General features: G+C 35.6%; 1 protein-coding gene across 3 annotated transcripts; it reads left to right on the forward strand.

Moving 5' to 3' along the window:
- Positions 1 to 1,612: 1,612 nt before the first annotated feature.
- On the forward strand, positions 1,613 to 6,886 carry LOC119080426 (medium-chain acyl-CoA ligase ACSF2, mitochondrial-like). 3 transcript variants are annotated; one of them, XM_037188777.1, is made up of 8 exons: positions 1,613 to 1,725; positions 4,592 to 4,769; positions 4,839 to 5,188; positions 5,247 to 5,385; positions 5,442 to 5,665; positions 5,919 to 6,087; positions 6,150 to 6,406; positions 6,466 to 6,886. In XM_037188777.1, exons 1-8 carry the CDS (start codon positions 1,658 to 1,660, stop codon positions 6,833 to 6,835), a joined length of 1,755 nt encoding a protein of 584 aa, XP_037044672.1. In that variant the 5' UTR covers positions 1,613 to 1,657; the 3' UTR covers positions 6,836 to 6,886. The 3 variants fall into 3 exon arrangements, with proteins under 3 accessions (XP_037044672.1, XP_037044673.1, XP_037044671.1); XM_037188778.1 differs by lacking the exon at positions 1,613 to 1,725 and adding an exon at positions 3,639 to 3,832; XM_037188776.1 differs by lacking the exon at positions 1,613 to 1,725 and having other exon boundaries at positions 3,860 to 4,769.
- Positions 6,887 to 13,124: the final 6,238 nt, after the last annotated feature.

Genomic DNA, 13,124 nt, shown 5'->3' on the forward strand with positions numbered 1-13,124 from the left:
AAATAATGACAGCTCCACCTTGGCACCTCAAGAGTGTAACTCTATGCCAGAAACATTTTCATTCAATGTATTATATCAAAACCCTCTCTAGTAACCTAACTACATTCATCAAGGTGGTAAAAATGCATCGTAGCCTTTACATGTGAAATTAGTCTACAAACAAAGAAATAAGATGGTATTTTGACAGTGCCAAAACGAAGTTTGTTTGCTAGAGAGAGTGTTGGTGTGGTGATATCTGTGTTTAATAGTTTAATACACATACGTAAATGTAACAGCACATGTGAAATGAATAACGCGAATTGGATTGCAGTTGTGACTTGTGACAAAACCTAATTCCCTCTATATATCCTTATATCCAAGTTTTTAAGCTTTTTGCGTCACCGAACTTATATCACTCAAATTGCCCTAGAAACATTTTTTTTAACTATCACTAAAAACAGGGATTTCTCTCTTGGGTTCTTATTGGCAATACTTCAACCCTACTAGTGAACGCTTAGGCCATGTATGTTTCGTATCGGTCTTAAAATGATAGACAGTTAACATATGTTCAGTTGTTTAACAACGGCGCGGTCAGGTGATAGGTATTGATAAGTAAAAGAAACAAAAATATTTATTTGACGTTGGTACGTTCTTTCTTTTATTTAAATTTTAAATAGTTATACCACTTTTTTGGCGCGTCATATATGAGCCGAATTCCAGATGTTGTCAATATTTAAATAGGTGAAATTGAGTCTTTAAATAATAATTGCGATAATTACTTATGTAGAAAGTAATTTTTATTTTGTTACTAAGTAATTGAGCACAAAACAATAATAGATAAAAAAATGCTTTTCAATGTGGGCACACTAGAAACTGGGGAAGTGCATATCGCATTTTGTAATGGGTGTGATTCATCGTAATAAATGAGAGTGAGTCAGTTCGCCTTCGTCAGACTTTCTTCCATCTCTATACCGTTTCATTACCACCTAACCGATTCAATGCGTCTGTCATAAATCTTCGCAGGAACTATTTGTCGGAAGAATTGCGCGTAGCACTGTTATGACATCCAGTACGAATCACAAGTCACACTTTGTTAGATACAGCTAAAACCAAACAGTTTCTAAGATCATTCTCAAGATAACAATCATTCATTTTCGCAAAAGGGTTTAACTTTCATTTGGCTTATTGGCTCGGTATGTCGTTAACTTATTATCCCACAGTACTTCGTATACAGGGCTAAAGCCAAACCAGAAGTCAAGTAGCTTAAACAATACCCAAATCGAAGCAGCTGTGTTTAAAAATAAAATAAAAAAGGAAACAACAAAAACAAAAGTAAAACCAATAAAAACCAGAAGTCAAAAAAATTATTCATCAGATTGGGTTAGGGTTACCTAAAATTGAAAAGGTAAGCAGTTGAAAAGATATTGTCGACCAAAAAGCCAACGACAAAGCGAGACGAAAAAGATTTCAATATACGATAGAAGGTAACTATAACGAATTCTTTCTGGGTTTTCTTTTTCCTATTTTCGGTCCACCCGCTGTGGCTTACCTGCACACCTCTAAAACAAATGATAAACACTTGGTGTGTCTGATCTGTAGGTAATTTATTTTGTTCCTAGATCAATATTCTTTCAGTCGGTTTCAGTAACATTCAGTGGATAGACGTGTTTTATAAAATATGACGATTCTACAAGTAATAAGAAAAGCTGAAGTTATAAATAAAAATATTTGTGGCTTCGTTCGAAGGTATGCGAAATGATATACTTGTATCATACTTGTTCATTTAAGTTAAATATTTAAAGATTATTGTTTTTCTGCACTTTGATACCAGCTTTTAATATTTGTGAAGAATTAAACACGCACACACAGCTGCTGCCGTATTTTTAATATGAAAATCTCACGCTTTTTAAATCCAGTTTTTTGATAATTTTGATAAGTTTTGAACACCAAATCATTTGCGGAAGAAACTTTTCTTATAAATAGGGAAATAGCTAGGAGACATTTTCAAACCATCTGACGCAAATTATTTGTTGGTATTTTTTAAAAAAAAGTTGTTTTTATGCAATTTCAATAATAGAAAAATAGAAAAATAATAGAAAATTTTCTATCTTTAAATTGTAAAATCAACGAAAGAGTATTTAAATAAAAATTCAACTTATTTCAAGTCTCAAAAAAAAAAAGTCAGATGTTTCTTATGCACTTTTTCGGAACACTTATGAAAACTATGGCAGAGCTTGCACTTATAATATGTTTTGACCACTGTGTATGTTGACCACCTTGAGGAGGGACCGGAAAATTCGGTCAAGTTACTCGGATTACACAAGGTTTCCTTTTTATTTCTCGTTTTTTTAAAGTTATTTTTTTTCAAAATTGGGAATGAGAAAAGCGGTCAACTTACTGGGTGTGGTGAGCATCAAAGAGGTCAACTTACGCAGGACTTACAGTATATATATTCCTCTAAATAAAGTTATCCAAACAAAAAAAAAAAAAAGTGACAAATGAAAAGCAAGCCTTGTATGTTGACCACCTGCGTAACTTGATCGATTTTTCCGGCCCCTGGAGGTGGTCAACTTATGAATGTTTTACACGTTATAAAAAGCGCAAAAGCGTTTGTGGGTTAAAATGTGCCGGTTTTCAAAGTTACGTGCGTGTAAGCGTATTCTGAAATAGTGAAGTAAAAGATTTTGTATAAAACTGTTCAAAAGAAGTGGAAGATTGCTTGCCAAACTAATAGTAGATGAGATATTGTTTGTTATTAATTATTTAATTATTTATCTTGCTCTAGGCCATAGGACGTGTGTGTCAAGTGTGTCGAGTTGCGACTTGAGACCCAATTTTTTTGTGTTATAATTTTCTGCTAAGATTTTTGTTGATAAAACTTTCGCGTACTTTCCTCATCAGCTGCCATTTGTGATGCATATCTTTTTGCGTGTCGAATCTGTAAGCGTCACCTACACCGATATCAGTTCTTTTGTAAGTGGATAACAGGACTTGCGTCACTGCAAGTGGTTTTGGGCGATCAGTCAAACATAGCTTAAGTGAAACAGGATGAAATCAAACTAAGGCGAACTTATTTGTGCATTAAACAGTCTCTATGAATCATGAAAGTATACAGTATTCAGAACTAACCTTGCCGTGGACACATGGGCCAGTTTTGATTTTATATTTGTTGAAGTTGACTAACGAAATTTGGAAAAAAAAACTTTGGCGAAAAAGTCAAACTCTATGAAATTTTTTGTTTGGGGTGTGTTGAGGAAAGTAGGTAGCGAACAATTTTTTTTTCTTTTATTTAAGCTTGGGAAACAAAAGTTTTATTACAGACTCGAACTGGCGTGTATTCTACATCTTTTAAATATTAGTTCGTCAACATCTGGCATTGTTACAGACCAACGTTATTTAAATGACTTTCCAACACTATTTACTTTTTAGCATATTGATCAAAATGGTAAACAAATTGAAGTTTGTCTCCTGGTTAAGAACAAGTGTTTTGACACACATAGACTCGCAAACGTTTTTACAATCACAAATAGATATAATAAGCATATTGATTTTATAGTTTTATCGACATATTTAATCGAGATAATGTGATGGTTGTTGACTGATAATAACTTTAAAACTTTGTGTGTAGTAATGACAAGCTTTAGTTGAATTAAGAACGTTTACACTCCAACATGTGACACAGTACAGCATGAACACTGAAGTTAGGAGCATTGTTGTGGACTGTCAGTGTCAGCAAGACTGTCAATGTGCATCAACATTTTCTTTGGAATAAAGCCAGGACAAATATTGAAATAATGTTAAACCATCTCCATCGAACTGATGTTCTTTTTTCCTTTTTAAATATATCCAAAATGTACGCTAGAGTACCAATCCACTTTATCTCTTAATTTACCTTTGATTTTTTTACGGACTAAATCTGAAAGTTAACGTTAACAAAAGCTTCCAAAAATAAATTAAGAAATGGTATGCTTGAAATTACGAGATAGAATGACAAATCAATGGATCCGACAGCAACGTCAAAAGTCGTTGATGTCATGGAAAGAATAGCATCTTTAAAGTGGAGTTGGGCGGGATATATTGCAAGAAGGACGGAGGAACGTTGGACCAAAAAGATCATGAACCTAAAACACGACCTAGAGGTAGACCACCAGATGGAATAATGGTATAAAGCGAATTACAGGCACAAGTTGGCATCAAGTGCCAACGAGTCTTTCGGAATGGAAGAGAATTGGGGAGCCCTACGTCCAGCAGTGAATAGAAACAGGCTGAAAAAGAAGTAGAAGGAGACATCTTAAACCCAATTATAAGTCAATACGGACAAAAGACAATTGAAATTACAAGTTTTACGATTTAAACAGGTCTAAAATATATAGAGTACCATACCTTTACCATTTATCCTCTGGTAAGGAATGCTCTGCTGACCAGCAACAAAATTTGCTCAAGTTCATTTTATATTCTTTCAATCTTTCAACCTCGCCCTTCAACTTGTAATATGTTTCATCGTTTACCTAATCGAGCAGTATTTTGTTATGAAGAAGCCTATCCTCATAGACGATGGTGATCTCCTACAACTTCTTCAGCCGATTCATAACAAGTTTTTATTTGTTTTTAGATATGTGACACAAAATGCTCACACATCGTCCTACTATCACTACATTGGAAAGGAGCCATTAGCATATCGAACGCTGGGTCAACAGATGGAACGTGCTGCTGATAAATTTGGTGATAATGATGCAATCGTTTCCTATCACGAAGGTAAAAGGTTGACGTATAGCCAGGCACTAAAGAAGGTACATATTTTTGGTCGTAATCAAAATGCTGATCATTGGGTTCACTTCTTCCGTTTTGATTCGTAACAGATCGATCAATTTGCTGCGGGACTGCTTAAACTAGGATTGAGCCGAGGCGATAGAATTGCAATATGGGCGCCAAATACTATGAACTGGTACATTGCAGTGATGGCGGCTGCGAAAGCAGGTCTGATATCGGTAGCTATTAATCATTCGTATCAGATACCTGAAATGGCTTACTGCATAAAGAAAGTGGGAATTAAGGCAATCGTGACCACCGAAACTTTTAAAACACAAAACTATTACGATATGATCTGTGAAATTGTGCCAGAAATAAAAGATACTTCAGACGGTATCATCAGGAGTTCCGAGTACAATAGTCTACGAGCCGTCATAATGGATTCCGATAACGATCATCTGTAAATAGTTTCCTACACACACAGTTTTCGGAATCTTGTAAATATCATCTATTTGTAGAGGAACTTTCAAATTTGAAGACATCTGTTCGGCACCCTCAAACAAGGACATTATCGATCTAAACAATAGGTCGCGTATAATTCAGCCAGATGATCCGTGCAATATACAATTTACGTCCGGCACTACAGGAAAGCCAAAGGTCTGATAATGTCTCATTTTATGGTCCTTCGTTCGTTATCACTTTATCTGATTTAGGCCGCTGTGATGAGCCACTACAACTTTGTGAATAATGGAATTCATGTTGCCAACCGCATGGAATTAGATGAAAAATATCATAAAATATGCGTCCAGGTACCGCTATTCCATGCATACGGAGTCGTCATTTCACTATGCGTCGCCATCGAACATGGTTCCACAGTAGTATTACCATCACCTGGTTTCAATCCGGAGCAATCGCTTCGGGCAATTGTCGATGAAAAGTGAGCTTTCCATATTACTATTAGATTTGACATTGTCAGGTCGAGACGTTTTCCGATTCTAGATTTTGTATGTAAATTTCGTTCTGAGAGCGGGCATTTCAAATAAGCCCGGAAGTTGCCCGCTAAATGTTTTTCTCTTCGGAAGATTTGAATTTACATCAAATATTCTCGAACCGAAGGATACCATCTCGATATAATGGCAATGTATCTAACTATGAAATTAGTCCTAGCTCTTTTATATCTCTAAATTCAGATGCACTCTCATTAATGGTACGCCTACAATGTACGTTGATCTCATAGCTAAGCAGAAGGAATTGAATTTGCCAATCACAACCGCTGAAATCGCTATAACCGGAGGCGCTACGTGTTCGCCACAATTATTCCGCAATATAAAAAGTACATTTGGGTTGAGATCCGTTAAAGTAAGTTTCGCCCAATTCTTTTTTTAGAGAGAATGTAATTCCACAACGGAAATAACTTCCAGACTGTGTTTGGTATGACCGAATTATCACCGGTTTGTTTTATATCAACGAAAGAAGACAGTGAGTACCAAGTCACAGAAACAGTAGGATTCATCCTGGACCACTTGGAAGCAAAAGTGACCAACGAACAAGGTCTGATTGTCCCGTTCGGTACACCTGGGGAATTGTGCGTGCGCGGCTATTCGACAATGTTGGAATATTTCGATGATCCGCAAAAAACCAGAGAAACAATTTCAAACGATAGGTGGCTCAGGACTGGGTTAGTGGAAATGAACTCTACGCTTTGGTTGATCACTTAAATTAACTCTGCGTTTACAGAGACCAGTTTGTGCTGCAAGAAGATGGCTACGGAAGGATAATTGGCCGGTATAAAGAAATGATCATTCGTGGTGGAGAGAACATTTTCCCGAAAGAAATTGAAGATTTTCTGTCCACTCATCCGGACATTCTTGAGAACTACGCGTTTGGTGTTCCAGATGAAAGATTGGGAGAAGAAATTTGTGTACACATTCGCACCAGTGAAAAGGGAAAGAGCTTGACTGCAGACGATATTCGAAACTTTTGCAAGGGTTCAATTGCACATTTTAAAATTCCCAGGTACATTAAATTCGTCGATGATTTTCCAAAAACAACGTCAGGTAAAATCCAAAAATTTAAGTTACAAGAACAATTTGTTAAGCCAGCCTAGATGTGTACAGTATGTATAATATTTATATCGAATAAAAATAAGATTGAACAATCCATTCGTTTATATGAAAGACGAGACATGTGAATTTAATGCTAATCCACCACGCCAGCGTCACGACAGTGTACCATGTAATTTCACAGCTTTACACTGTTTCATCACTGTTCGAAACCCGAGAACACCGAAATCCGAAAGATTTGATAACCGCCTGACCCAAAGTGAATTTTAGACCCCGGATATGGATATCCACGCACTTCAAGCAAGTGTAATCACAGTCAACGGCTGCCAAATAGAGTACCATTTTACAAGAACAAATTGTTACAGTGTTTTACAGTTGTGCGACACGTTGTCAAGTTTCAGTACCCTATTTAGAGTACCACTCATGCTTGAAGTGCGTAGTTCCTATAGAAATATGAATAATACTTGAGATTCAACAGTTTATTTTGAAAAAATTTATTTTCTGGTTTAGACTGATCCTATTGTGTTGAAGAATTTATTAAATTAACTTTCAACTCATCGAGCTGAGTCGGTATCTCAGATCTCCATAATAACCAAATCGTTGCCCTTCTGAAAAGAGAAACCTCAAAAGTAGACTCTAACGACCTTAATTCAGCATCAACGTTCTCAAATTTTAAAATTAGAATTTTTTATAAAGTATTCGGCCAGCAAAAAACCCGAAACGACATAAAGAGTTGTTAAAAAATGACGGAAGGAGTTAAGTTGCATGATGTATTTGATAAATAATAAGAAACGTGAAACATTGAGAGTGTACCTGAAAAATGGCTTGAATCCACGGTCTGTCTACTCCACAAGAAAGAATAAACTGATGGCATGCATTGTGGGATCATCCCGTCTGATTGAGCACCGATGCGTACAAGATCTTTGCAGAGAGAAAGGTGCTCGATCGGATATGGTAGTTGGCACACCCATACGTCAAAACCTAACAGCCTTTTTTCTGCCTTTAATTTTCTTACAACGCCAACAAACCCGCAAGCGTAATGAAACTACACCACCGAAGAAATTTTGCGAAACAAAAGACCAAATCTCATTATCTATTTCCGAAACGAATTTTTGCTACGAAACGAGACACGTGACCAGAGTGGAACAAATCGTTTTATTATTTTCTAACCATAGCACATTAAGCATCCGTTTCTGAAGAGGAAATTTTAAAGTAATATGTTCCAATGGCAATGGTTAAACAAAGCGAACACAATAAAAAATATTGTTTTTCCCCAAACAACCATTCACGATGTACAATATTCTCATTCATGTCATGATACGGTGCATATATTTGTATTAACTCAATACGTATACGAATCGGATATGTTCAACAAGGGTGAACGTAAAAATGTCTTTATTATCATCATTATGACCCCCGAAATGAAGACATAAAGCGAAAGAATATGCATATCAAGAATGGGAAAATAAAATGCACAAACTGAATATGAATATTAGAATTATTGGTCGGAATACAAAAGGATGTCCCTCATTGTGTGTGATGTGTGCTATTTATGTATATTATTCATTCAATAGCGCTTTGAAAGCTAAAATTTATTGATTGTGGCAATTGATTTCTTTCTATTCTATTTTTGTTTATTTGAAATTGCTAAATATTCAAGCATCTTGTGAGCGTAACTAATGTAAATTAGTCAGACTTTCATATCACTTGACAATTATCAATTCGACAATGGGAGCCGAAATATTTGACCAATCGATGCAAAATGTGTCTTCAATTCAAATTTTCTTCAGAATTAGTTCTGCTACATTAGATTTTCATGGACAACAAACATATTACTAGCTCAATTCATAACCGAATCTGATACTTCTTTGGATCAAAGTATTTTCAATCCAAAATAACAAAAATCTTTTACTTCATTGTTGTAACATTGATTTTCCTGTTTCAGACCACTTTTATCTATTGCTTATTTCTGCCGTTTCTATAGACTATAGAGTTTACAGACAACAGGCGTGAGGTCACCATCATTTAATTCCTTACTGGTCATAAGCATAGCACTTCTCCTAGCACGAACACTAATTTTTCCAACGTCAAAAAGCCTCCAAACATGTATATACTTATGCATATATATGTGTCTACGATTGCATGTGTTGTGTGTTTTTATTCACACCAAGCAATATGACTTCTGTCTTTCCAAAAGAAATGCCAGGCCTATTTTCATTACATAAGCCACCGAATATTTCTTATGTTGATGCTATAGGAGCAGAGCTGTGTCATAAGTCAATGCTAAGTCCTAATTGACACGAAATAAATCAAGTATAGCCGTTGAACATTGGAATATATTCTAGCAATTCATTCGTTCTTTATGGTCTTAAAATGCAATAACTTCAACTTCTATTCAACAAAAAAAGAGTTAGTAAAAGAAAAACTAACGAGATTTGTGTATGAAAGGATAAGAACCATTTAAATTAGAAAAGCAAAGTCACCATCCATAACACACCCTAGACGTAACCCATAAACTACAACAATATTTTTCGCCCAAAACAAGATGTAAATCTTAAAAGTTTTATTTCTTGTTGGGATGAAAGGAAATTGACACCCGCCATTTACCATTACGAATACAAAAATGTAATAAAACCGAATAAAAAAGCGTCTTTCGAATGTGAAAACTTTGATCGAATGGTGAAATTATCAACATAAATCTTGAGTGGAAAAGAATATAACAAATTGTTAAGACGTAAAAATGCGATGAGTTACAAGTTTATGATAAAACAAAGATCCATAAAACATAGACTCTAATCTTGATAAAAATATTTGCTGGGAATTATATATCGGTACAATAAAATGAAATCGAATCGGCAGTGGTACTGTGTAAAGAAATTACAATTTTAGTTTATTATTTATTTTAAAATGACTAGAAAAAACAAATTACAAATCTTTGAAACTCTATCGAAAACTTCTCAACGCTTTCCACTCTAAATGTCAACATTCAAATTATTTAGCCAATTTATAGCGTCCAACGTTACAGTATGTAGATCTTCAATTGTTCCTTGGAAGCGATGTATTGTACACTCTTCAAGCAGATGCTTCATCGTTTGTATCGCACCGCACTGACAAAGTGGCGATTCTATAATGTTCCATCGATGTAACAGGAAGGCGCAGCATCCTTGCCCAGTGCGTAATCGGTTCAATCGAAGCCAAGTGCGTCGAGGCAAGTTGTAACCATTCACTTCGGCTGTTGGATCGTTGATCAAGTTTTTGTTGTGGACTGATGCGGCATCCCACCATTCTTTCCATCGAGATTTTAGGTCCATTTGATTGTGTGCATTGCGGAAATACACCCAGAAAGGTGAACGTGATCTCAATCTTAGTACTACCAGGCGACATAATATGTAGACTCATACATTTCGTTTTCATATACGTTACATTTTTGATTAAAGAAGTTTCGCTTAATACGACAGAAGGTGCAGGAAAAAATTGAAAAAGGGCGAAACTACAATTTCATGCTTGCTCAGGGAGCATGTCTTAAACTGGAATATCATGAGATTCATCTAACAAACTGGAATAAGACTTTAACGAGCTTGTCCAAAAAATTGCCCGAAAGCAAAAACAGTCTTGATCCAAAGTTACATTTGATTCCTCATTTTCCTTGTTTTTCTTCTGTTTCCTTGAAATCCTTTACGCTTTCCGACGCAGTAGAGATCCATCGCCACGTTATCTACATAATAAAACCCTACCGTTACCGTGTGGTTGCGATGATGTGATTTCGTGTGCATTTCCATTAGGAAAAAGAAGAGAAAAATAAATCTGACTTTGACACAATATAAAACCGACCGGAAAGGTTCGTCAATTGAAAAATCTAAATCCTCGTTCGAATCCATGGTAAAATGTAAGCAAAGATGATTTACCAATATTATGGCACTTTGAAATTCTTTTGAAAAATCAACACTGTGTACGAAATCTATTAGCATACATAATGAGCTCTCTGAATCAAAGAATCAATCGCATGCACAGAGGAGAACATTGTATTTTGATTGGAAAAAAGAATATTTTATCGAGTATTTGGTCGATTGGTTTATCTATATTAGCAGACACAATCGAAAAGAAAAAGAATATTTTTATGTTGATTAGAAAGCGAATATATAAATAAATGTTTGCATATATTCCGAGCCACCCTCCCCTCATCCATTGTTACAACTTATAAAAAAAATCCGTCGCTATTTATTTTCATAGATTTTCAGATAATCCTATTAATAATGTGTGCACCACTGAATGCAGCATTTAATAAAAAACAAAATCCATTCTCACCCTAGATGTGACAGAAGAATTGACTCTCACTCTTTCCACATTTCCTATTCATATTGCACATCCCGTCGCACATATTTTTTTCTTTCTTGAAATCACATTTAAAGCCGACAATGATGATGATGATGAGTATGTTGAACCGTGAATAAGGGTTATGATTTAATTATCTTACTGATCTTTAAATGGAAGTGATATTTTGCGTGTACAACAAAACCAATCCTATTTTACTGTGTGTCCGGATTTGCAAATTGCGAAAGAGAGGGGACGATTTGTGTAACAGAATGATGACAAATGTGTTTTAGGTTTTCTGTAAATCCTACCGCGTAAGGAGATTTTGTTTAATCGTTGGATAAACAGTATACGAAGATATTTATAAATATGGTAATTGTGGCAGTGTTGGATCGATGTCAATGGATCGATGCACTTAGATAAATGTTTTTATACTCGCTGTAGCCACGAGAGTTTGTGATTATTAGATTATATTGGGTCCTGCGAGAGTAATTCATTGCTTGAGGGATCCATTCGTCATACGAGCCGAACTCACAAGTGAGGTTTTGAACTTTGGAAACTGCTATTTTAACATAAATCCGAGCAGAATGAGATTCAATCGATTTATGCCATAAATTTTATGGCCACCAACACTAAACCAAAAATCGTTTTTCAATGACTCGTTCCACTTTGAACTGCAATGAAAAAATATCCTAACTTTCCTACATGTTGTCAATGAATCGTTTTCGCGAGGGACAAACTACTATATAATGCACAATTTTCGCAGGCAAGGCAATCAAACTCATTTCTCTACGACATCGTGTATCAAACACTTCTTTCGACGCGATGTCCCTGCATATAATAGTCCCTGCCGCATGCTAAAATGGTTTTTTAGCGACTGCGAGCTGGAGGCGAGAGCTGGAATCGAATTCTCTAATAAAACCTTTTATGAGTTAGGAACAATGTTTTTCCTAAACAACGTAGGAAATAAGCCACGAAGTTCCGATATTTCGACACTAGTCAGGAAATAGCATTTTATGCTACAGTTGGCGACTATGAAATAAGTGTTGTTTCAGCTCATGTTGCCATTACCACGTGCATGCGTGGAAATTATTCACCCGTATGTATGAGTGGATAAGCTAAAAAACAGCAGCAACCGGTATATTGGATCAAGATGGAGTAAACGGTCCAAGATAAAGTTCGTTTGCTCTACAGATTGCTTGTATCATTTGATAGAAAATAAATGAGAATCAGCTTGGAAATAAAGATGGAAAATCTAGTTCTGTGAAAATGTTTAGCATTCTTAGCGACCAGAACCAGAAGTGAGGGAGGTGGCTGAAACTAAGAAATCATTGATGTGAGATATGTTCATATACACAAACTGACCCGTTATGTTCTTTCACTTTAGGTACAATACATTTTTGTGCTGTTAAGGGTCTAGTTTCTCTTCTACCTTAAAGTTACGAAACCTATCTTGTGGAAACTTAATCAATTACGACTGCGTCAATGTTTACAAGTTATCTTCCTTATGAAATACATAGATTGATGACCAAATGAAATACAAAATTACAAAAGATGTCCCTTACGTTGTTAACAGTTAACCCTACTTATCGGCTTAAGCAATAATGTGAGTAGAAGATGGCCCACATAATTTCGTTTTGAAATTGCGTATGTTGTTATCTTTAGCTGCGAAACGTGATCTGATTGTTTCACACATTTTGTGTCAAACGTATCCAAAATCGGATACAGCATTCAGCATTTGTACATTTCAGTTGTGTGAAAATAAGGTTTAATATGCATACACATAATATACGGCCATAAATTCATAATATTTAAGGATCCATGAAAAAGGGTTGACTGGCAATATACTCCCGGTTATGGTGTTTACGCTATGATGATACGAAATGAAATCTTCATCCCCTTTCTGTTCATTATTAAGGTGCTACATGATATTTGGTAAACATACATGACACAAAATCTCAAATGATATCGAATGTGTCGTACAGAGTGAGTGTACAATTCTCATTATTGCATCAATTTGCT

Source organism: Bradysia coprophila, unplaced genomic scaffold (assembly GCF_014529535.1).
Source record: "Bradysia coprophila strain Holo2 unplaced genomic scaffold, BU_Bcop_v1 contig_350, whole genome shotgun sequence".
In the NCBI taxonomy this organism is placed as follows: domain Eukaryota; kingdom Metazoa; phylum Arthropoda; class Insecta; order Diptera; family Sciaridae; genus Bradysia; species Bradysia coprophila.

What these genes read in the sequence shown, in the direction of transcription:
- LOC119080426 (XM_037188776.1), top strand. Translation starts at nt 4,509, where the DNA reads ATGAAGAAGCCTATCCTCATAGACGATGGTGATCTCCTACAACTTCTT. An exon ending in GATTCCGATAACGATCATCT is followed by an intron (nt 5,189 to 5,246) that starts GTAAATAGTTTC and finishes ATCTATTTGTAG; the next exon opens with AGGAACTTTCAAATTTGAAG. An exon ending in GCACTACAGGAAAGCCAAAG is followed by an intron (nt 5,386 to 5,441) that starts GTCTGATAATGT and finishes TATCTGATTTAG; the next exon opens with GCCGCTGTGATGAGCCACTA.